This window comes from Protopterus annectens, chromosome 9.part0, assembly GCF_019279795.1.
Source record: "Protopterus annectens isolate FY-2018-M chromosome 9.part0, PAN1.0, whole genome shotgun sequence".
Lineage (NCBI taxonomy): Eukaryota > Metazoa > Chordata > Ceratodontiformes > Protopteridae > Protopterus > Protopterus annectens.
This window is the reverse complement of record NC_056743.1, coordinates 610672176-610698423: the sequence shown is the minus strand read 5'-3', so window position 1 is coordinate 610698423 and position 26248 is coordinate 610672176. Positions and strand designations below refer to the sequence as shown.

Below are 26248 nucleotides of genomic sequence, written 5' to 3'. Positions count from 1 at the left end.
TAAAGACTTTATAAAATACAATGCAAATAACAATGTAGCTGTAGTGTTATACTTTGCACTCATTTAGGAGGCATCTGCAAAGCTTAGTATATGTGCATATCTTCCTCTTACAACAAATACATGTCATGCAAAATTACCTTTCAGGAACATTTTTTTAACATGCAAAACAACGTTCACTTTGCATGTGACAACCTGTGGGTATTTGAAAACTACTCATCATGATAAGCTTCCTGCATAAGAAAAAATATCACAAGAAAAGTAAATGGCTTCTAAACTAATTTATGAACAAGTATCAATTTTTCTCAAAGGAAATATTTAAGATAATTCAAGTCAGGGCGGATGTGAATATTGTTTTGTAACAACAATTCTCTTTTACATCTCAGCAGAGAACGAAATATATATTTTGTGCCGCTTAACTTGGCTTTATTTAAGACATGGCAAGGATTGGAGTGATTCTCTATCTGTTAGGAGGTAAGTTTTGTGTTAATGTTTCCAACATGAATAGCAACTTCTTATAACTCATTGTGGTTCAGATCAAAATTAATTAAAAATCATGTTTTTTGTGCAGCACTCAATTTTTGCCCATCCTTGTTATATCAATATCATATTTTACTGACCCAGAATATGTCCTGGCTCCAGGCTCAGAATTATTGTCGAACCCATTATACAGACTTGGTGACCATCCACAGCAAGAATCAAATGAACCTTATTAATGACATAATCAAAGGAACAAATACTCCTGGTGTATGGATTGGTTTATATCGCAACACCAGCACTTACCTTTTAACATGGTCTAATGGAGATCAGTTTATGTACTCACAATGGAAGCCAGGACAACCTGGCCAGGACAACAATGTGTGCACTGCTATGTCATCAATGTGGCAAGACTTCCCTTGCACCAGTGTTTATTATTTTGTCTGCTATAAAGGTAAGAATTTAAGAAATCTCATCATCTGTGTTAGAAAATTTTCTTAATGGTAAATATGTAAACACAGAGCAGATCTCCCTATTTGACACATTCGTTAATTGCTGAAAATAATTTATAAGAAAGCAGTTTCAGGAAGCACAGTAAAATGCTGCACCACTTTGAAGATTTCATTTGTTCTCTCCTAAGAATTCCTTGTTTTTTCTGTATATGTATCATTGTTTTCTTAATAATTCTGACTATGATGAGACTCGTGTACATCCGTTTTAAGCAATGAAAGAGACTAAACTGCAGCACCCTATCAGAAATTTGATATCCAGTTTTGCAAGTACTGACATTTCAAAAAAGAAATGGCAATAATAATAATAAGAAGAAGAACAGGGAATACTGAAACTGTTAAACATTTATTTGTTAAGGAGCTAAGGAGCATTTCCTTGCTGTGTGTGTGTGTGTGTGTGTGTGTGTGTGTGTTTGTGTTTGTGTTTGTGTGTGTGTGTGTATATATATATATATATATATATATATATATATATATATATATATATATATACACATACATGCTAATTCGTAGATCCTAGGTATAATATTGGTTCCCTTTAATTTGCATTTACAGTGACCGACTAATTGGGATTACAGCTATGGTCCTCAGAATTCAGCAGGCACAAGGAGAGGTATAGGGTGACTCCTTACCATCCACTAATTTGCCATTTAGGAGCACTGGGTTTGAAATGAGATATCTGAAGAGTGACCTGCCATTTCCTGGAAAACATAATCATTAGCATTCCTTACTCACTAGAATTAGCACATCAATGCTACAGCAGAAAAAAAACCCTCAGATTATAACAATATGCAAAACAGAACTGTGAAAATTTGATTCCTTAATTCCATGGTTACAACAAGAGACGTTTAACAAAAACCAAGTAATGCATCCGGTAAAAACATATGTTTATATTACTTGATTTTTAAGTTACTTGGGCATTCTAAGCAGTAAAATTATTATTGCAAATTCTCCTTTAAATTCAAAGTATTTATTACGTTCCAAGTCTTAACATGGATTTTCTAAACTGCATTACTGACAGGAACTAGTAACTGCTATCAAGGTTTGTTAACAGCTTGCATTGATGAGTAACTGCTAAAGCTAGATAAATAATTTCTGCAGCTCTTATGCTCAGTCAGTTTATGAGGATTTGAATGAAGTCAGGATATTCTATGCATCTGCTTGGTTTTTGAGACAGCTGCAGTTCTCACCATTTACATAATTAAGTATATAAGAAATTAACACCACCTAGCAGATGAGTTCAGAAGTGTGGCTTGTTCAACCAGTGCCCTACTCGCTCAGCTCTTCAAGTGATAAGCAAAATGAAAAAACAGACATTCCTTCTTCTGGCACACCAAACAAATAGCCAGTTGCTTGACCACGCCCCATCCCAGCCACTGTGGTCCCATTTGTGTGCCCTGCCTTAATCCTTTTCTATTCTAATAAGATGATACATGTAAGTGATTGGCTTAGTACAGTTAAACATATGACTGCCCTCCCCCCAGGTCTTCCACTGAAGAGCAAAACTAAATAAATAAATAATACAGACATTCTACTGCCACACCAACCAAGTGGCCAGCTGCATGGCCCACCCATCCCCACCCCCAGCCACTCTGGTCCTATTCTTGTGCCCTACCCCAACCCTCCTTTAACATATTTTATTTCTAAAAAATATTTTAAAATATAGCAAACTGTTTGCTACAAATGTCGCAAACAGTTGTCACAGTTAATATCCTGCCTGCACAGAGCACTACAGTGCTCATGGTTTTAGTATAAAAATATATGTCTTCTTTTGAAACTGTAGCAAACTGCTTGCTCCAAATGTTGCAAACAGTTGCTAAAGTTTATACCTAGCCTGCAGAAGCACTATGGCACTCATATTTTAGTTTTAAAAAACTACTGCTTAAACTGTAGAAAACTGCTTCCTACAAATGTTGCAAACAATTGCTACAGTTTATACCCTACAGTCATTGAAATAGATGTATCAAAACAAAATCAAAGTTTCCTAATCCATGAGTACATTGTAACTTGTTTTGTATTCTATAAGCATGAACATTTTGTTTAATTGCATATGCTTCTCAATACTGCAGGTAACATTACTTAAATAGTCTTCCACATGACCAAAATGTTCCAAAAGACCTCACTAACCTTTTTTCACACATCCAGCAATATGCAACTACATTCAAGAGCATCTTGCTCAATTGATTACAATAGGAATTTCTTTGCAAATATATTAAACTAACTTTACTTTTCACACACTTGCGTAGCATATATATCCATGTTCGTACTGATTCAAACACTTCAGTTTCCAAACAAGCAATCTCATCTTTCCTAAGTTTTTTAAAAGCCATACCTACCTAATTTAGTACATTGTAGCACTAGCTTTCAACAGTAATGAGTATTTAAGGTGGAAACTCCTCCAGCAGTTCAACCAAAGTATGGTCTTCACTGTATGAAGTATACACTTCATCTAACTTCTTCTTCTTCTTATGGCTTTTCCTGGTTAGGGTCACCAGAGCAGATCACCTGTCTGCTCATGATTGGCAGTGGAGTTTCACGGTGGTCCCTAAAATATCAGAAATCATCCACTCTCACTGATCTTACAATATTAGTTTAGACATCCTTTATTTTCAGTTAAGTATACACCTATTTCCATGGAGAGACACTTTCCAGTTTCCAAGACATTTTTTTCTTATCTTGTCCTCCTCTGATCATTACATTTACCTTCCTGGACAGTCTACATACCCATTCTTTCATCCTGGGCAAACACTCTATGGCATGTTCATTCTCTGATGTAAAGGTTTTGGACAGTGAGATTGTGCCCCTCATTCTGAGGAGGATTAGGGATTTTCCTTAAAACCATGACTCCAACTGCATGATTGTTATCATTCAAGGGGTTGACATGTAGTGGACCTTTGCTATGCATGCCATTTATTCATGTCACATGATTAACTGTCCCAGTCCCTTTGGAAACAAGCATCTCTAAGTGATCCTCAGTCTTCACCAGGGACTTTTCTCTGGGTAGTGTGCACAAGCAGCAGATAGCCATCACCTCATACAAAGAGAGGACCGCAAGTTCAATCCTTACCCCCCCCCCCCCACCAGCATCAGCAGACACATTTGCCTCTGGTCAGTCTTAGGTTAATAGTCTCCTAATCAAAGCGTTATCTTGCTACACTAATGGACCTCAAAATATCCTACTGGTGACAGCATTTATCCATACCCATTACTGCTATAGTAATAATGTGTGCACCATTCCCACAGCCTGCTCTATCAGATATGGTAACCAAATTCTGTTTTCACAATTTATCCGAATCTTAGCCCTAGCAAACTCATTCAACTTTGTAGGTATTATCTTAAGCAACGTTTATCACGTAACATCAGAGTTCAACATAGCAATCAAGTATAGCGTTATTATTTGTACAGCTTCAAATATCTCAGTTGAACTAGAACACTTAAACCATCCATTTTCTACATCGAAATTATTTAGTCTGACACCATTCTGGGCTTGTCACCATTACACAAAAAAATCTCATCATATAACAACTTTCCTTTAGAAAATATAGCAAAATTGCTGCAACATACACAATCCTCCTTTCTGGCAGTAGAAAAATGGCTCACTGAATCACAATTAATTTTAAATCCCAACAAAATTCAGCTAATTATCTTTCCACCCACACATCATGCCAGCCATAACATTACAATCGACATAATCTCCAGTAACAACACAGTGATAACTCCTGTAAATCACAACAAACTGCTGAGGGGTTTATAGACAGCAACATGAAATTTGACATACATATATCCAATACCATAATGGAAGTACACAAGAAACTTGCCATGCCATACAGAATCAAGCAATTCCTACCTGACTCCACCAGGGCCACTACTGCATACACCCACCTCATCTCCACTCATCTGTATGGCTCACCAATCTTCACCAACCTCAGAAAATCTGATCTCTCCAAGCTCAAAGCCTGCTACAACAAAATTCCCTAATTTGCAACAAATACCCCTCATAGAACACACCACTGCATTCCACTTAAATCATTTAAGTGGCTGAAACTCCCCTACTTCACTCTTTACAATCAGCTTATTCTGACCCTCAAACTACTATGCTACCTTACTAAAACCCCTGCTCTACAAAACATGCTACAGCCTAGCACTAAACTAGACTCCTTCGTTCAAATCAAAAACTTCTATTAGATGTGTCCAAACCTACCAATTCTGCCAAGTATAGCCCTCTATAGTAACTCTATAGCCAAACACTGGAACACCCTTCTCACAAAAATATCAGACATTACTTTTACTGTTTCCTTCAAAAAAGCATTAAAATCTCACCTACAGCAATCATGGCTCTGTAACTGTGACAACCCTGGTTAAACCTCTATACGTCTGCCTGCTCTACTATCACGTCCATCCCCCTTCACTTATATATCCCGCTAACATATCTCCTTACTTATCAATCCCACATTTACATCCCCCGACCCTAGACCACTCAGCATCCTTCACATTTATATCCCCCCACATTGGCACTACATTACTGTAAACCCCTAATTATGCTTATGATTTCTACTGCACGCAAACACCTCCCCTTCTCACATACCATTACTTCCCCACTAGCACTCTCATTCCTTCTTTCCCTTAACCCCCTACTTACACCAACTCTACTTAATCCTCATTCTTAAGATCCTATGAAACAACTTTGATTTCTACACCTTTGATCATATACATAATCTGCATGAAATCAGAAATGAAACACTGTATGCAAATCTTTCTACTTTTTACATTGTCTTAAACTAAAGTACCACTGTACACTGATATTATTGTATTTCAGAAGCATTATTTATTTCAAAATGTCTTACGTATATTGATATCACTGTATTCAAAGAAAATGTCTTATGTATTTCAAAATGGCATTGTAAACAAAACTGTATGCCAAGAAAATTATATATACTGTATTTGGAGCTTTTCTTCCCGGGCCTCTGCTGAAAAAGGACCTGTGTCAAATAAATAAATGCAAAATAAATAAATAAATAAAATAAGAAATAAATATTCTGAAAAAGCTTGAAAAGCAAACAAAAACAATAAAAACGATATGCATATACATATAATATGTGTGTGTGTGTGTATATATATAGAGAGAGAGAGAGAGAGTGTGAAAGAGAGAGAGGGAGAAGCATAGAAATGAATATTAAAAATAAGCACAGATTCTTGCACTGAGGTGCAAAATGTTTCCAGCCTTACACATTAAGATGTCACCCACCGTTAAGGAAAAACATTAATCCATGGAGAAAACTGCTACTTTATGAGCATTAAAGTTGTTGGATGAGCCTCCTTAAAACCAAGAAAAAAAACATAAACTGTAACTAATATTTATTTATTTATTTATTTTATTTATTTGCAGTTGGTTTACCAGGATAGTCCATTGGGCCAAAAGAACCCGTTTTCAATGGAGTCCTGGGGAGAAAAGCTCCAAAAACAATTATCAAGGTTACAATAAGGTATTCAGTTTCAATTATACAATTCCTATGGATTTGAAAATACAATAGACTAGTGTACAAACATATACAGATATTACAATCTTGTATCGCTGAAAACAATTTACAACATAGAAACTGAGAGGCTTTTACAACTTAGGGTGGGTTACACTGGAGATATCTTTCATACATGCAAGATGAGTAGCTTAATACAATCAAGAGAAAGGTATATGAGCTGGCATAGAACCTTTCAATATAGAAACAGAGAACCTTTTCCATCAGAGGGTATATTTACACTAAGGTACCTTTAAGTATTCAGAAAAAGCTAATACAAGCAAGAGCAGGGTCTATGAGTTTAGGAGAGTAAGTAGAAATTCTCATTATGAATAGGGGAGCAGAAGTGAAAATTCTCAGTATGAGGAGATTATGTTTGGTGGGAGCAGGAGCATTCCCACTGGGAAATTAGGTGTGAGTGAAGGGGATTTTTTGAATGAGAAGTGAATTGTCATGGTACGAATGGATGGGGGTAAGGAGTTCCAGAGACGAGCAAGACTGTAGGATAAGAGATTTTTTCCAGGGGGATGAATTGGTTTATACAGTTCAATTAAGTTTTGGTTGGTAGATCTTAGAATTCTATCAGGGAGGTGCATTTTGAAGGTAGAGGAAAAGGATGGGCAGAGGGAGGGATTGAAGAGGAGTTTGTGTGCAAGAGTCAGTTGGACGTAGGTGAGGTGATTGGGTAGTTCTAACCATTTTAGTTTGCGGAGAGCTGAACAGTGGTGTGAGGATGACTTATGGGAGGTAGCAAACTTGACAATTTTGATATAGCAAGAGAAGAGCTGTGTTTTGAGGGAAGATTGTAGGTTAGTTAGAAGTGGGGCTTCATAGAGGAGGGATGGGATGAGAAATGTGGTATATAAATTGAGTATGGTAGAGGGTGTAAGATAACGATTCTGTCTGTAGAGCATGCTGAGTTTTTGGTGGGTTTTTTCTATATTTAGTTGAAGATGGGAATTGAATTTAAGCTGACTATCAATTTGGACCCCAAGTAATTTGGCCTCAGATACCAGTTCTAAGGGTGTATTGTTGTGACTAGTAATAGGGAAATTACTTGCATTGAAAAAGGTAGCTTTAGAGGGGGTGAATACCATTACTTTGGTTTTGGATGCATTGAGTGCAAGGTGATTTATTTTCATTCATTGTTCGGTGGTTGAGAATGCATCTTGAGTAAGATTTAGCAGTATGGGGATGGAGGTAGCAGAGCAGATTATAGTTGAATCATCTGCGTATTGGATAATTTTAGTTGAAGGGATAGAGTTATGGAAATTGTTTATGAATATATTGAAAAGCAGGAGACCCAGTATAGATCCTTGGGGAACACCGGTTGGGGTGTTGATGAAAGGGGAGGTGGCTTTTTTCCATCTCACTGCCTGATATCTATTGGATAAATAGCTAGTGAACCAGTTCAGAGAAGAGGGTGACAAGTTAAGCTTGGAGAGTTTAGTTAGTAATAAATTGTGGGAGATAGTATCAAAGGCTTTAGAGAGGTCTAGTAGGAGGGTAGAGACAATGTGTTCTGTATCCCAGGCTTTGTTCATAGCTTCCAGGAAGGAGAGTAGTGCGGTCATAGTACTGTGTCTTGGTCTGAAACCATGTTGTGTTGGAGTTAGTAGGTTATTGTCTAAGAGGTATGGTAGGAGTTGTAGGTGAATATATTTTCTAAAAGTTTAGAGATAGGAGATAGAATAGCGATGGGACAGAAATTAGTAATATTGTTATTGATGCCTTCTTTGTGCAATGGAACAACAAAAGCCTTTTTCCAGATTTGGGGTACCAAGCTTTCTTGAATGGAATGGTTGATTAAAATGCTGATGGGGTAGGCAATGGCTTCAGCAGCTATACTGGGAAAGTAAGAAAGAATGTTATCAGGGGCATTAGAGCATGGTTTTAGTTTCTGCAGTAGTTTTTTTATGGTGGATGTGGGTATAGGTTTTAGTGAGAATGGTGGGGGGAGGGGGTAGAATTTGAGAATGTTGATGATGGAGTGGAGATAGGGGGATGAGCAGTGGTGAGGGGTGAAAAGTTGGTAGGGGAGGATTGGGGTGTAGTGGGGGATATGGTGGGGTTTGAAAATGAAAAGGATGAGGTTAGTTTGGAGATAGAATCAATGAAGAAGGTGTTGAATTGAGTAGCCAAATCTATGTCAGGAGTGTTAGGGTCTGGGCTCGGGTTATCTGGTTTGTTGGGATTGAGGAGGGTAGATATGCATTTCCAAAATTTTTGAGGGTTTGTTTTGTTGTTGTTTTGGATTCTGAAGAAGTAATTTTGTCTATCAGAGATGATAAGTTTTTTTACTTTGTTTCTGAGTGTTTTGTATTCGTTATGGGCTAGGGGAGTCCTATGTTTCTGATATGATGACCATGCCTTATCTCTAAGGTGCATAGTTACTAGTGTGTTTTTTGTTAGCCAAGGGGCAGTTTTGTTTTTTATTCATTTTGTTTTTATGGGGGCTTGTTGCTCTAAGAGGTTTAGAAAAGTTGAGTTAAAGTGGGCGACAGCCTGTTCCAGGGTAGAGTTTTTAGGGTGTACCAGTTGATTGCTTTTAGAGAGTTGGAAAAGGTAGTGGGGTTAAAGTTTTTTTGGCAGCGAGTAGTAATAAAATTGTGAGTAAGATGTAGGGGTGAAGTTAGTCGGTGTATGAATGTGGGCAAGTGGTCACTAAGGGAATCAGACAGGGTGCCACTATGTGAAAGCAATGAGGGTGGGAGACTAATCCAGTCTAGGATACTATCACTGGTGAGGTTTTTTGAGGGCCGAGTTATGGGGTTGATCAGTTGAGAAAAGTTGTAAAGATTAATGTTAAGTGGATTTGTGGGAGACTGTATTGCAGACCAATTAATATTCATGCCACCCATAAGTATAGTTTCATTGTTAATGTTATTGGAAAGCCAGGAGAGGATATCTTCTAGTGTAGAAATATTGTTGCCTGGGGGGATGTAGAGGGAGGCTATGCATATGTGTTTGTGTTTATTTACTTGAAGCAGAGCCAGGAGTAGTTCTGCATTATTGAATTGGGGAGTTGGTTTGTTGTAAGGGGTAATTGTTGAGGAGGATAGGTATAGAAGGGCTACTCCACCTCCTTTTTTGTTTGTTCTATCTTTTCTGATTATAGAGTAGTTGGGTGGAATTATTTCTGAATCTTTTATATGAGGTTTTAACCAAGTTTTAGAGATGGACAAAATGTCTGGTTTCTTATATGTAAGCCAGGCATGCAGATTAGGGATTTTGTTAACTATACTTTGGGCATTTAAGGAGGTGAGTAGTATGGATTTATCCATTGGCAGGGATGAGGATGGTCCTGGGTTGGGGAGTATGTCTCCTAATAATAGAATAGATGTCAGATATAGCATTAGGTTGGGGAAGTACTTTGTTTTCTTAGAGATGGGGTTGAGTTTAGCTAGATTTAAGGTAGTTGTTGTAAGGTTCGGATAGTTGTGAGGAGTAATAAGTTTATAAGAGAAGAAAAGATGGTGTTTTATGGGGTATAAGCATGGAGAGATTGGGAAGTGTGAATGTAAGACAGGTAGGTTAAGATGGTTAGTAGTATGAAAGGATGGAGTGTGGTTATAGTTAGTTGGCAGGGTCAGGTAGTAGATATAGGATATGTTGAGGAACAGTACTAGATGAGTACAGAATGATATGGCTTTTGAGAGCATAGTGGGATAGGATATTGAGGGAAGGTATGCTGTGGATGGCTAGTTTACTAGGTATGTGAGTTATAAATTTTGGGAGGAGACAGAGAGGGGAGGTATGGAACAGTACTGGTGAAAAGAGGGGAGGAGTAAGAAGTGGGTGTGGAAGGGAGGAGGTTACTAGTTGGATGGGGTGGGGTGATGGGTGTGGCTAAAGGGTATAAATGTAGAGGTGCGGGGTGGGTGGGAATTGGGGGCAGGGTAGGGGAGCAGAGTGAGCCCGCAGGGTGAATGGAGCGGGTAGACCCGAGGGAAGGCTAAGGGTGAACAAGAACCAATCTGTGGAGCACTAGTAGCTGAAGTTAAGTCCAGGGGACAGGGATTAGGTGGGATGGGGTGGGCCTAGAGTTGAGAGAGGGGAGTAGAATAAAGTTTATTATAGATCAAAGCAGATATCCAAATAAATAAGTAATTAAGAGATAGTGAAAATAAAGAAGTCATGAAACAGGAATTATGAGGAGAGGCTGCCACCTAGTGGACAAATACTATAGTACACCTGTGGCTCCACAAGGACAGATCCCTAGAGTGTGAGGATAAGGGAGAGTCTTTTGTAGACCGCTGCAATTGTTCTTGTGGGGAGGGGGAGGATCAGAATAGACCAGAAAAGTGGTGAATAGCAGTAGTATGAGGAAAAGGGCTGGCCCTGATTTCACAGATATGCAAGTCTACACAAACAATAAGAAAAGGCAGTAGTTACTTGAGACTTCAGAGTAATCAAACATTTATAACTTGTTTAGAAACCAATACTTATTTTCTGAAAAAAAATAAATAGATGAGATCTTTCACCCTTAACACAGCTTCCTCAGATCTAACTCCAGTTCACATGACATGCATTATTTATGTATGCTTTAACAGACAGTTCATTAGTTCACTTGAGCTGGTGATCATAAATGTGTGCCATTAGCTGTTTTGGCTAAGTTACAGTAGGATAGGTCTTATCTTTTATCCCTATTCGTAGTACTCCTATTGGTAACTAATAGGTGATAACTTATGTGTTATTCTCCTGTCCTATGTAGCTAGTGCCTAATTGATAAATATGTCTAATTTATACAGATACCTATTGTCATATGTTACCTGTGATGCCTTAAATAGATGTCATCTGACATATTAAAAATAGATGTGTACTAAAAATGCATGACAACCTGTCAAGTTATAACCCTTAATCATTATGCTGTTGTAATCACAAATTCAGCTAGTCAAGAACATGCTGGGAATTGTCTAGCTACACACACACACACACACACACACACACACACACACACACACACACACACACACACACACAAAACACATGGACTATTTTACTAAATTCTCCTCCAAGTATTTCCTTTTATGAAAATCATCCTTTAACATCTTTACATCACCATACTTTTTCCAAGGTATTGCCCATACTCCTAGACATCTAAAAACTTCTCCTTGCCATGAATATGAATAAGTACATCTTACCTTCATTAAGGGATTAGAGCTTGCTTCTACTAGTCTCATTTTTCTGTGTACTATTTGTCTTGTAATTGCTAGCCATAAACCTCCAAAAAAGGACCCAAGCCTAAATGTTCTCCTGTACCAGTTATCCATAGCTTGGATGTGAGAGCCGCCAAGGGGGCATCATGTAGGCAGTCACAAGAGTAGATAAACAAAAATCTTCTTTAAATGTTCAGAGAGAAAAAATTTAGTTTTCTTAATCTGATTGATCATTTATTGTTATAGGAAGATTTACTGAATATGATGACACTGTATCAATCACAGAGTTTATATTTCATTGTAGAATGGTCAGAATTTCCTCTTACCTACTTTCACTGGACTCGGAGCAGAAAATAACATTTGTTATAATCTTTAATGGGTTTAGTAGCTGCAATGAAACACAACTGTGTAACTATTGAAAATAAGTAGAAGGTGTTAACATTTGAACTTCTCTTATTTTATTTTAAGTGAAAAGAAGTACCCACCACAGAAAAAACAAAATAATAATAATGATGATGATGACAATAATAATAATAATAATAATAATAAACAAAGAAACCAGCATATTGTCTTAAGGAAAAAAATGAGTACACAGCTCTCAAGGATGCTAAGTTTGCATTGTTGCCTGGCTCTTTGGTTAAGAGTGACTGAGCCCTGTCTGCAACAGAGGTGACCAGAGTTCAGTTTGAGGCACTAGCAATGAAGGAGCCAGGCAGTGAAGGACAGAAGGGAAGGAATGTCATCTACCCACCTCTCAAGGGAGCATGAAGAGGGCTTGTGTGCACTTAGTGAGTAAGTGAAATCTCCCTGCAGGAGATGGGGGAAGCATTTCTTGTGCTTGGGGGTGGGGGCTGATTAATTGTTAGATCCCCTGCGAAAGTGAAGGAATGTCCTTTGCTGGCAGTCCACTGAAAACTCTCTTCTAACACACAGGCAAGTATATATGGGGATGTTAAGGCTACACAAATCACTTAAAAAATCTTTAAGCACTCTGGATTGATGCCTGAATAATGGCTAATCTCACCTCACTCTCACCCTCAGTTCATAGGTTCAAGGTAGGTACTAGGCTATTGGCCCTAGGGCCTATATAAGCCTAGCCAAATGGTACTCTGGCTTTCACCACTCAAGAAAATTATTTTTCTGTGCCCCTGTCGAGCAGAGCCACAGAAGTGATCCCTGAGGTGAATTTCCTATCTCCCATCCAATCATCAAGATTTTTCTTGAAGAGTGCTAATGAGGAGCTTTGTTTGATATAGATAGGTAGTTTGTTCCAGAGTATGGGAAGTCTCTGGGACAGGAATCTATCCCTCCAGCATGTTCTGTTTATTGTGGTGACAAGGTTTAGATCCCTAGAGCATGTAGCTCGGAGGGATTGGGATTTCTTTAAGTGGAGCATGTCCAACAGCTCTGGGTTTGACATAGCTTTGTATGTTAGGCAGAGATTGCTTCTGAGTAAGCAATATGCAATGGAGTAAAGCTTGAGGTTTTTGAGACAGTCTGCGTAGGTCATCTGTTTGAGGCTGAAAATCCTCTTTGTGAGGTATTTCTGTGGCCTTTCCAGTTATTGTAGATGTCTTGTGAGGTACATACCAAAAGGGGCGTTGTACTCTATAATGGGTCTAATGAGTGATGAGTAGAGGGAAACAATGACCTCTTTTTTCCTGGATGAGAAACCTTTTGTGTTGAGGTGTGCCATGTAGAAGGATTTCCTGACTACTGCGGCAATGTGATTATCAAAGGAGAGACTACTGTCCACCTGTGTCCCAAGGTCTCTTATCACACTTCCGGTATTAAGTAGACTACCGCCTGTGTGGTAGTTCATGGGTACAGAGTTTTTACTAAAAGGGATGACGATGCACTTTTTGGCATTGAGCTTGAGGCCATGGCTTTGACACCAGGCATCTGCCTCAGTGAGGCCCTTTTGTAGGATGTCCACATCGTTACGAGTTTTGATTATGGCTCCTAGTTTACATTCATCTGTGAACTTTGTTAGCCAGAGATGTTCTGTGTTAGCCTGTACTTCAGAAAAGTAGATACCAAACAGGAGAAGACCCAGGACTGAACCCTGTGGTACTCCACTTGTCACTGGTCTGAAGTTGGATTTAGAGTCTGCTACTTTCACAGTGTGGGTTCTGTCAGTGAGCCATTTGGCAACCCATCTTGTGACATAGGGATTTATACCTAGTTTAGTGAGTTTATCTATAATTCCAGAGTGGGTGATGGTGTCAAAAGCCTTGACAAGAGCTAGATAGGCTTTGTGAGCCACCTTACCCTCATCTACGGCTTTGGTGACTGCTTCAAAGAAGTCTATCAGATTTAGGAGGCATGATCTGCCTTTTACAAACCCGAACTGGGTAGGGGTCCAGAGTTTGGAGAGTACCAATGTCATTGTTTATAAGTTCCATGATGATATGTTCCATAGCCTTGCAGACCAGGCTAGTCAGGCTAATGGGGCGGTAGTTCCCCAGGTCTGCGGTTGCTCCCCCTTTGTGGAGTGGGATAACCACTGCTGTGTGCCATTCAGTGGGCACAAAGCCTGAGGTGAGGCTATGACTGAACATGGTACTTAGGTGGGGTGCCAGTTCATTCTGTAGTTCATGTAGAATGCAGCCTGGGATGTTGTCAGGTTGCATGGATGCTGTATTCTTGACTTGGGAGAGTTTGATTTTTACCTGTGAAGACAGAATGAATAGGTCAGTTGCCAGAGATGGTGCTGATGTTCATTAGGCAACATGGGGCAAAAGAGTAAACAATGCTCATTGTTTCATCACCTTAAAGAAGCTACTCTAACAGAGAAACATATTTTATTAATACTGTGACCTGCAAATCCACCGCCGTGGTAAATGAGATGAACATGTGCAATGCATCTGGAAGCCATTCTTGCTGATGTATGTCAATGCAGGGAGATTGAAGACAAATGAGAGCTGCAGTATAAAGAGCATTATTTAAAGGAGGTGAGATGTCCCTTTTTAAAGAATGTTATTGCATAATAACATGCAGTAAGGGGATCATGGAGAGCTCACATCTTGCGCATTGATGAGGGATTGGCCAGATGTATACACTGTGTTCATATGATAATAAAAAATTCTACTATACTACTAAATCCATCTTTCATGTTATATTGATAAGTTGTTTTGACCTGATACTTGATAAGACCTACACTATCCAAAATCAGACAATGAATGGCAATTTCTGGAACAGACTTTGTTCTGGCAAGATATTTTGTCAATAACATTCATTTAGTGGTTGATCAAGAAATTAAAATTATTCAGCATTATTGGCAAAGCAAAATGGCATTTTTAAATTTGAAAGATACTATGAACTGTGTGAATTTCATGACAAAATATCTACTGCATTTCTTCAGTCAGTGACATGTTGTGAGGAAAATAACTGGTTGGACAAGTCAACATCTTATTTTTTTTCCTTTTGATGAGTTACAATGTGGGCAGAATCTGGATAGGAATATTCATATAAAATGGTAACTATAATTTGAATTCCATAGATGACATTCTGAGTACACTATAGTTTGGATTTCTATGGTTACAGTATGAGTACACTGTATGTAGGAACCCTGAATTTAGTGTAGGTAGAATTCCTGACGTTGTATGCTATGGTCACAGTGGTAGGATTTTTTATGTTAAAGGATTACTTCTGTGTGGCTATGGTTCCTGAAGTCACATGATGAGTGCACTGTAGACATGACTCATGAAATAATTTTAATTCACTGTTGTTATGACTCCTGAAGTTACAGGAGAAGTACACTGAGGATAAGATTCCTGAAATTACATAATGAGTACACAGTGAATACTCGAGGGTAGGATTTATGAAGTTATAGGATAATTATACTCTAGGTAGGATTCCTGAAGTTATATGATGAGTAAATTGTGGGTAGGATGGCCAATGGTACTGAATAAGTACACTGTTGATAGGATTTCTGAAATTACAGAATGAGTACACAGTCAGTAATGAGGAAGGTTTTCCCGAAGTTATAGGATGGTACACTGTAGATAGGATTCTTGAAGCATAAGTATAAAGTGAGTAGTGTGGGTAAGATTCCTGTAGATGCAGGATGAGTGCACTATGGGTAACATTCCTGAAGTTATAGGATGGGCACATTCTATGTAAGATTCCTGAAGTTATAGGATGAGTAAGCTGTGAGTACTGTGGGTAGGATTCCTGAAGTTATAGGATGGGTACACTGTGGACAAGATTCCTGAAATTACAGAATGAGTACACAGTGAGTAATGAGGGAAGAAGTCCTGAAGATACTGGATGAGTACACTAAGGGCATGATTCCTGAAGTAACAGGATGAGACACTGCATAGGATTCCTGAAGTTATAGGAGAAGTAAATTGTGGGTAAAAGAGCTAATAATTCTAAATGATTACACTATAGATAGGATTCCTTAAGCTACAGAATGTGTATAAGTTAAGCTATGGGTAAGATTCCTATAGTTACAGTATGAGTACACTGTGAGAATTGATTCTTGAAGTTGCAAGATGAGCCACCATGGGTAGGATTCCTGAAGTTATAAGATGATTACACTCTGGGTAGGATTCCTGTAGTCACAGGATGACTACACTGTAGATAGACTTTCTGAAATTACAGAATGAGGAGACAGTGATTTATGAGGGAAGGATTCCCGGAGTTACAGGATGGGCACTCTGTAAATAAGATTCCTCAAGCTACTGAATGAGTATTAACTGAGTACTATGGGTAAAGATCCTGTAGTAACAGATGTGTACACTGTGGGTATGATTTCTGAAGTTACAAGATGAGGCACCGTGGGTAAGATTCTTGAAGTCATAAGATGACTATACACTAGGTAGGATTCATGAACGCATAGGATGAGTAAACTTAGAGTACTGTAGGTAGGATTTTGGAAATTACAGAATGAGTACACAGTGAGTAATGAAGGAAGGATTCCTGAAGTTATAGGATGAGTGCACTATGGATATGATTTCTGAAGTTAGAACATGAGCCATTGTGGGTAGGATTCCTGAAGTTATAGGATAAAAAAGGACCACACACACAGACCGACATATGTGGAGGTGCTTACATGTAACTTACTCAAACCTTAAAGGCCTCTCAGACCCAATCCTCAGAAACTCCATGTGTACATAAATAAGACAATTCCCATCACAACACAATGTTGAGCCTCAGCTACCAGGCCTATAAGGTGAAACACTTCATAACCCAATATTCTGGTCACAGATGTCTCTCATACCAAGCTAAATAAGGGGAAGGTCACAGCTAGTTGCCTGCCAGGGGCTAGGATTCAGCAGATCACACAATCACTCTGGTCACTTACCCCTATGTACAAGTATGACTCAGTGATAGTCCATGTGGGCATAAATGACCTGAGACATACCTCCTTGGACAATATGAAGAGCGACATGATTGAGCTCTCAGAATGTGTGTCACAGGCAGGTATGAGCCTAGCACTGAGCAGTATTCCTCCATTTCCAAGGATGATGCCACAATTCCAGCAGAAAATGATCCACTTTAACAATTGGCTTAGCTACTGGTGTAATTACAAAGAAGATCATTTGGGTCTTATTTCAGTCATTATAAACATAAATCGAATTCATTGATTTATCACACTACATTGACTGGTAATAAAGTGGTAGGGTGCTACCCATGTGAACACTGTTCATTTTGCATGTATGTTTGAAAATCAAAACAATTTTCTAGCAAAAATACCCCTCGGGTATATGATATAACATTTTTAAGCAAATTCAGTTCAGATTGGGTCATCTCTCTGGCTACTTGCTCTTGTACTGCATTCCATATTGGCCAAACATCACATCTGTATCTGTATATCATAATATTTAAGTGATATCAGGAACAAAAAGCAGTTTAATGCCCTATATAAACATTCCCACAAACACTCTAGATTTCTTGTCATTGATATAATCCAAGGAGACAGAATAAATAAGATAGGACTGCATAGCTTACTTAATAAAAAAGAAAAACGTTGGATCATCAAGCTAGGGGGCTATTTAGCCCTGGTTTAAATTAATATTTGTGAATCAGCCAATCAGAATAATCCTGTGGGTATTTATATCCTTAATTTATCATGGTATGTGTAATTTTCCCACCGAGGAAGGCAGGTTTACTGCTGAAACCGGTTTGGGTTTTGATTCATGCCTTTGGCAGTATCTGGATAGTGCATTGCTTACTCCGGAATAAAGTAACATTCAGCACTTGGGTGCTGGCCTTTTTTCATTTTGCTAATTCTACAGAAATCCAATACTTTCCAGCCTTGGAGGACATGGTTGATATACCATGCTGCTTTGCCAGGGATGGTCTTCATCTGTCACCTCTAGGCTTTCATACATTCGCCAAAACATTATCCACCCCCATAGTGCCTTTTTTGGCATTGCCATACAGACAAACCTTCCAACATAACAAAAGCTACTCAGGACAATCTAAAGGTGTTACTGCTCAATGCTAGGAACCTCAACAAGAAACTGCATTCCCTGGGAGCTGTCCTCACCCTGGAGAATGCTGATGTCTGTGCAGTTACTGAAACATGATTCAAAGCCACGGAAAGTACTCTGGCAGTGCATGGCTATATTACCTTTCATACATTCTAACCACTCACTGAACATGAAAGAGCTAAAGGTTTTGGTGCATCTATCTATATAAAGGATAAGCACACCTCAAGGCTGGTCAAACAATATGACATGCTTGAGCTACTCCTTGTCCAACTACCCATGATAAAAATCTATTACCATATTCTTTCTAGCTACAGGACACCCACTATGAACCAAGAAACCCATACATCATAGCTGAAGTTACTAGAATCAAACACCATCCACCCCAATGCCATATTCATGAGTGATTTTAACTACCCCTCCATTAACCGGGAGGCATACACGACCACTAAAATGCAGGCCCAAAGATTTCTTGACATTGTAAATTCAAATGCCCTGGAGAAGTTGGTCTGCACTTCCACTAGGGGAACAAATATCCTAGATGTGGTACTCACAAATATGGGAGAGTGGTGCACCCCCCATGTTATGTCCTCATTACCAAGATCACAAAACAGTCTCCCTTGAAATAAAAGTAAAAGTAGTCACTTCACCTAACCCCAAAAACGTTAAGAACTTTTCTAAGGTAAATTACAACCTATTAAGGGATGGCATAGCTAATTTTCAACCTCCCCACAAATCCATAAACAGAGAAACCTGTGCAGAGGCATACACAAAAGCCCTGTGTGACCATATAAACAACTACATAAAAACAGCAGTACTATACTGAGATAAACCCAACTCAAACTGCAAAAACAAGCCGCTCTGGTGGAACCCTAGTATTAATAGGTTGTACAACAAAAGAAAGAAAATCCTGACGAGAATTATGAGGGAATGTGCACAACAGAGAAATAAGTCTCTCATTAGTCTAAACAAGCAAACCAGGGTACTAGTCAAGTCTCTGAAAGCAGACTTTTAGGTAAAAATTACCTCCAAAGCTAAGGATAAACATAATGTATATTTCAGTTATGTCCACAATCTTAAGGGCAACACCCAACAATGTGCAGAATTAATTGTAGAAGGCATCACCTAAACTCAACTGAAAGACATAGCAAATCTACTGACTGACAAATTTAGAAAAAATTCAACTCCCCCATCACTCCACCTCCAAATATCACCAAAGAACAGGATGCCACTGTGTTCTCTAAAGCTAAAAATATGACTTCAGTGGGGTCTGACAATATACCAGGTTGCCTCTCAAGCAGCCTAAATCAGGACTTATTAGGTCCATTAGGATCTCTAGTTAATCACAGCCTCCAGGCTGGCTTTGACCCAATAGAGTGGAGGACAGCAACAGTCATCCCTCTGCATAAAGGGGACCATTTATTGACCCTGGAAATTATAGACCCAAAAGTTTGACTAGTCTTAATTGTAAGGCATGGAAAGAATAATCATGGATCTGATAAATAATGACATAGAAGACATCCAAACATTGGACCTAATCCAATTCAGCTTTGTCAAGGGCAGGCCAGGCCTACTCAATCTGGTGGATTTCTTTGAGAAAGTCACTAAGGCCATAGATGAGGGTAAAATGGAACATACAACCTGGCAAAAGCATTTGACACAATCCCCCACTCAGATATTATAAAGTTATCACAAAACTAGGGTTAAATCACTATGTCACAGGTGGCTAGCCAATTGTCTCATGGAAAGGACATGTGATTAAAGTGGGTGAATCCAGACCCAGCAGGAGGCCAGTTCCTAGTGGTGTGCCACAGGGCTTAGTACTGGGACCACTGCTGTTCAGAATATACTTCTCTAAAGTCAAGGCAAATGTTGAATGCCTCTGGATGACAAAGTGTGCCATCAACTGCAAGCTGTGGGCAAGCACAGAATCCCCCATTGATGTAGACATCCTTTAGGAGGGTCTAGATCAGACATATGATTGATCCCAGAACCATGGCCTAAAACCTAATGTAAAAATCATCATCATACCCTTAAAGTCAAATGCACCTGGAAATTACAATATCAATAGCACACCCCTTAGAGTGGACTCAGAGGTGAGAGATCTAGGTATGCAGATAGATAGTGGCTTGAACTTTGACTGCTACGTGTTCAGAGTGGTGAGGAAATCCTTTTATGTGGTACAACTTATAAAGTAAAGGTATGGCATCCAGATCCAAGGAAATTACAGTCCTGCTGTATTCAGCCCTCATTAGACCAATAATCAAGTACAATGCACTATTTGTCATGTACTTGACTAGGCACTTACAGGAGATGGAGAAATCTCAGAGATTTCTCACAAAGAAAATACAGGGTGTAAACAATATGAACTATGCAGATAGACTAAAAGCCCTATCCCTTTGCTCTGTCTCCTACTGACTATTAAGGGGTGACATATGCCTGTCCTACAACGCACTTAGAAATCCTTCCCTAATGGAGCTGCTACACATCCACAAGTCAAACAGCACAAGGGTCATCCAATCTAGGGATCTAAACTTAGTGACTCAAAGAAAACATGCTGGAGAAACAGCATCTCTTATACAGTACGCAAGATGACTCTTCTCTCATCTGCTCTACCCCCACTCTACCAGAACTACAACAAATCACACAGGAATCATTCTCTTCTATCCAATGCTCAGCTCCTACTCAACCCAAGTAAGACAAAACTTCTGTTCCAACCTTCCAAAGCCACCCAAAACACCCCCCACTTCAACATTTTCACCAAAGACAATACCATCATCTCTCCATCAGAACACACAAAATTACTCAGTGTGGAAATAGACAAGAAACTTAGAATTGAGACCCACATATCTCTCACAATAAAAAAAGTTCACAGGAAAATTGGTGCATTATATCAAAGTTGCCAATTCCTAACCAAGGCGGCTAGAATTTCCATAGCCAATTCACAGCTAATTTCCACCCTACTCTATGCATCCCCCATATTTACCAACCTTAGACAGACAGACCTATGCAAGGTAGATGTTTGTTACAACAAAACTGCTAAATTTGCCACTGGAACCTCCTACTGCAGCCATCATTGTATCTCCCTTAAAAAACGAAACTGTCTAGAACTCCCACAGCTCCTTCACTTTAATCAACTCACCCTAGCTCATAAACCTATTAACCACCCCCATAACATCCCTTCTCTTCAAACCCTTCTCCAACCCTTTTGCTCCACTAGGCCCCTAAGATCAAGCAACAAAAATCAACTCACTGTTATCAAACCTAAAAACTCAGAAGGAGAAACCATATTTTCATGTACCATATCTAAACTTTGGAACAATCTTCCACCATCTATAACTACTCTACCTTCCAGCAGCCTTTTCAAGACTGCGCTCAAATTCCATTTAAATTTGCACTGGCTTTGTCCTTGTTCTAATCCAGACTAACACCCCCACCCTTACCCCCCCCACCTAGACTCTTAACCAAACTATACTACTAACCGCAGTCAGAATTAGCTAGTTGTCTTTTCATACTTTAAAATCTTGTCTGACAACGCTGTTATTAATATTATAAATGACAAGAAACTATCTTAACTTGCAACATTTACTGTATATACTGTTGATAATCAATATCATGTTATTGTATTAAAGCCAACAACCGGTAATGTTGTTTTCTATTGCTGCAACTTTGTATCTCTATTTATCATGTACATGATGTGGAGCTTTTCTCCCCAGGCAACCGCTGAAAAAGGACCTGCGTCCAGTCGGAATTTCCCAGTAAATAAATAAATAAATTGTAGTGGCTAGGCTTGTAATGGCCCTTAAGTCATTAACCAAGTAATCTCTTGTGAACCTATGATGTTTTTGGAGTATGTCATTGACATTTTCCTGTAGCTGAGATTGTTAAAAATACACATAGCTTAGTATCCATAGATAGAGGCATTTCAGACACCTGCCTCAATATCACTTATGGGTTAAACAATTCAACAAGATGGCATATAATCTCCCTGCCCATACATAAATGGTCCACAATCTGCTGGTCATTCTGGTGGTGGTAAGCTAGGCACTGTCTATATCTGCTCCAATGTTGTAGATGGCTGTGATGGTGACCATTAATACATGCTGTTGAATTACAACTGCTGTTACCTGAAACACTACAATCCTCACATATATCATGATTCTCGTAGTATAAAACTGTTATATGTCACAAGGCCACATTGTTTTTTTCTATGCTTCCTAGCCAGTGTGCCATTTTAGGTTCCTCATCTGTATACACTGTGTGGTAATTTGCACAGAGTTCCAATTCCCATGGCATTATGTCTTATTTCTGTGCTATTTTGAGCCACTTGCAGTCATCCACTCAGTGGGTGTCTCTAAATCATTGACAACTTGTCTGTTGTTGTTATGTACACTAATTGGACTGACACAAATGCACCAGTTGTCTAAAGATCCTGAACACAGATGTTCACATATGTTCTGAGAATGAGGCTGTTGCATAACATACAGAAGATATATAATTTTAAAAGTTACATCACTGCTTTATTTAACCTTTCATAATTTTGACTCCAGGTGCAGGTGCCACTGGAAAATGAAATGTAATACAATAATTAGATTAATTATTTTATATAGTGTGCATACATTCTATAATTTTTGCTAATACTTAGATGAGACAAAAGGAACATCTATGAAATGCTGTAAAACTTAAACAGCAGCAGTTCGTATTTTGCCACATTTAAAGTGCATCATGGGACAATTAGTTTAGAAATTTACTATTTATAGAGACACATTTTATCATAAACTGATGATGCAATTTGCTTAAAACTCAAATCTCAGATTTACATTTATAGCATAGAGGTTTAAAGCACTATCTCTCCCCCAGGTGATGCAGGATTGAACAACAGATGTGGTCCTGAAAGAAACAACTAAGACAGAAATAAAATAAAAGACTGAGATTCCCCACATCTTTCATGATGAAAAGGGAGAGGCATATGCCTTGGAATATGCAGTCTATTCACTCTCTTTTGTAGACACCAGAGAGCCAACACATGCATTTCCCTCAAGGGAACTTAGCATCTGCAAGCTTAATTCACTCTCAGAAGTGAGTAGCAGTCCCATGTAATACCCACAGGTTTTTGTTGCATGTTGGAAGACCATAAGTGAGCATTAAAGTGCTGTTTCAGAGAATATCTATATATGCATTTATGCCCTGTGATTGATTTTTGTAAACTTCAAACTCATATAGTCAAGACCATACGTTAGAGTTTCCAAAATCTCGAAAGTAAAAATAAATCTACATTTTTGCAGGGGGGCAAGCCCCCCCTGCACCACCCACATCCCTCCAAATTATAAATACAAACTCCAGGATCACACTACAGTGGGGAAAAGGGTAAATTCCCTATTAAAGGGTGCCTATATATATATATATATATATATATATATATATATATATATATATATATATATATATATATATATATGGGTCTACTTCTTTTGACCTAACTCCCATTTGCCTGACACCCATTTGCCTGAGACCAAATGACTGAAATTTCATTTGCCTGACACTTCATTTGCCCGACACTTCATTTGACTGACAAGTATTATTAGCAAGAGAATGGAATATGCTCCCTTCCCCACTGTAGTGCGACCCTGGAGTTAGAATATATAGTTAGGGGGGGTGGGGGGTGAAGCCCCCACTTATTTTTCTTTTACTAAGCAATATTACATCAAAAGTTTACAATATCATATGAAATTAAGTGGGGAGCTTCACCCCCACACCCCCCGTTATGGGGGGCTGTGCCCCCCACACCCCCCCTAACTACATATTCTAACTCCACAGTCGCACTACAGTGGGGAAGGGGGCATATTCCATTTTCTTGCTAATAATACTTGTCAGTCAAATGAAATGTCAGGCAAATGAAATTTCAGTCAAATGGGGTCAGGCAAATGAGTGTCAGGCAAATGAAAGTTAGGTCAAAAGAAGTAGACCCATATATATATATATATATGTGTGTGTGTATATATATGTATATATATATATATATATATATATATATATATATATATATATATATATATATAGATATATCAATCAGTGGAGGATGCCCCCCCCCCCATTGTAGAAGGAAGTAGTAGTCCACAAAAATCATAAAAACTGATAGACAAAAAGATGATATGGACTATTAAGGATAAAAAAGAAATTATGTATTGGGATTGTGCAACAAGACAGAAGATATACAAAAAGATTGAGAGAGAGAAATTAGAGGAAAAATACTTGCACAAGAAAAACTGTCAGAAGCTTCAAATAAAAATGTGTGTTCATTAATACAACAGATTTGTGAAAAAACATTATATAGACCAAGAAACCTTGAGATATTTGGGAAAATAAGTGATTGAGGAAGTTCGAAAATATAAAGAACAAAATCTAGGGATTTTTGAAAGGTAAGAAAAAGAAATATGGACATGGGAAAGAAAGAGAGATCTGATGTGGTGCAATATTTATGCAAAGGAGAAAGCCAAATTAATAAGTACAAAAAAGCAGTCCAAAAGATATTTGAAGAAAAATAAAGGCAAAGGCATCCAGGTATGGAAAAAAAATATAAATATAAAAATATAAAATATGAAAAAAATATTACAAAGCAGGAACATAGAACAGAAGAATGATAAAGTAGAAGTTACAAAAATAGAAGCTGAAGCTATAGAACATCTGTGAAGTGAAGGATTTAGTGTAGAAAGTCTAACCCAGCTTATATCACAGCATGATGAAACAATGAGTCCCCAAAATAAGGAGAAACATGAGGTGCAAGAAACAGCTGAAGATATGGATATGGGGAAAAAAGAGATTTGATATGGTGCAATATTTATGCAAAGGAAAAAGAAAACTCATGAATACAAAAAGAGCAGCACCGAAGATATTTGAAGAGAAATACAGGCAAAGGCATCCAGATATGGAACATTTGACAATACAAAAAATAAGAAAACAAAGCATAAAGTAGAAAAGAGGATTAGTAATGAAGAAGTTAAAGAAATAGAAAGTGAGGTTATGGATTACCTGCAAAGTGAAGGATTTAGTGTGGAAACTCATACTCTGATGTCATCACAACAGGACAGAACACTGGGTCTGCAAATTAAGGAGAAACTAGTGGAGCCTGAAACATCTGATGAGTTGCCGTATGAAGATACCTTGGAATCTTCCATAGGAAATCATTATAAAAGTTAATTTGGAAGTTGAGACTCCAGAGAGAGAAATCTGATGTTGACGTAAGTTGTTGGAATGCAGAAGATAGCCAGTGAGAGGAGGGATGTAGTTTGAGGAATTTTTTTTAAAGGAGGCAGGGTTGCTGATAGTTGTGAATGAAGGTATAAGAGTACAACATTTGGCCGGCTGAGAGCTTGGGTTTATCGACTGACAGTACCATTTTGTTTTCAGATGTGAGGTGATGATTAGGATGGTACATCTTCAGAATGGAGGACAGGGAAGGGCAGGTTTTAGGTCTGTAGATTATTTTGTGGGGTGTAGTTAATTGTAGGTAAGTGAGGTGGTGAGGGGATTCTAGCCAATTTAGTTGATGCAAAGAGGAGCAGAGGTGGGTGGAAAATTTTGCATTTGTGGCAAATTTAGCGACTTTGTTGTAGCATGAGTCTAGTTTTGATTTTAAGGAGGACTGTAGATTGGTGAGGATAAGAGAGCCATATAGAAGAGTTGGAAGCAGGAAAGATGAGGTCAGAGCTATTTTAGCAGAGTGGCTAAGTAAGTAGTTGTGCCTATAAAGGGCACCTAGCTTTTGATGATTTTTGTAATGTTGCTGTAGATGTGAAGGTCAAAAGTTAACTTGGCATCAATGATGACACCCAACAGTTTGATACTAGGGACAACTTCAATAGTGATGTTGTTTTGGGAATGAACAGAGAAAAGTGATGCATCAATAGGGCTAGATTTTGTGGGGGTAAATACTAAGAGTTTAGTTTTAATGAGGTTAAGGGCAAGATGGTTCTGGGACATCCAGGTTTCAGTAAAAGTAAAAGCTTCTTGGGTAAGATGCTGTAATACAGTGGGAGATTTAGAAGAGCAGATGATAGTTGAGTCATTAGCATAGTGGATAACAGTACTGTGGGTAAGAGTGTTGTGAAAGTCATTAACAATTATACTGAATAGGAGGGGACCCAGAACTGAAC

At 38.5% G+C, this 26248-nt stretch overlaps 1 protein-coding gene across 1 annotated transcript in view; it reads left to right on the top strand.

The window, feature by feature from the left end:
- Window positions 1-338: 338 nt before the first annotated feature.
- Window positions 339-26248, top strand: part of LOC122810547 (macrophage mannose receptor 1-like) — a 65979-nt gene continuing 40069 nt past the window's right edge. The window contains exons 1-2 of the mRNA XM_044082129.1: window positions 339-471; window positions 569-928. Of these exons, the coding sequence (XP_043938064.1) occupies window positions 435-471; window positions 569-928 (397 nt within the window). The 5' untranslated portion in view covers window positions 339-434. The remainder of the gene's footprint in view (window positions 472-568; window positions 929-26248) is intronic.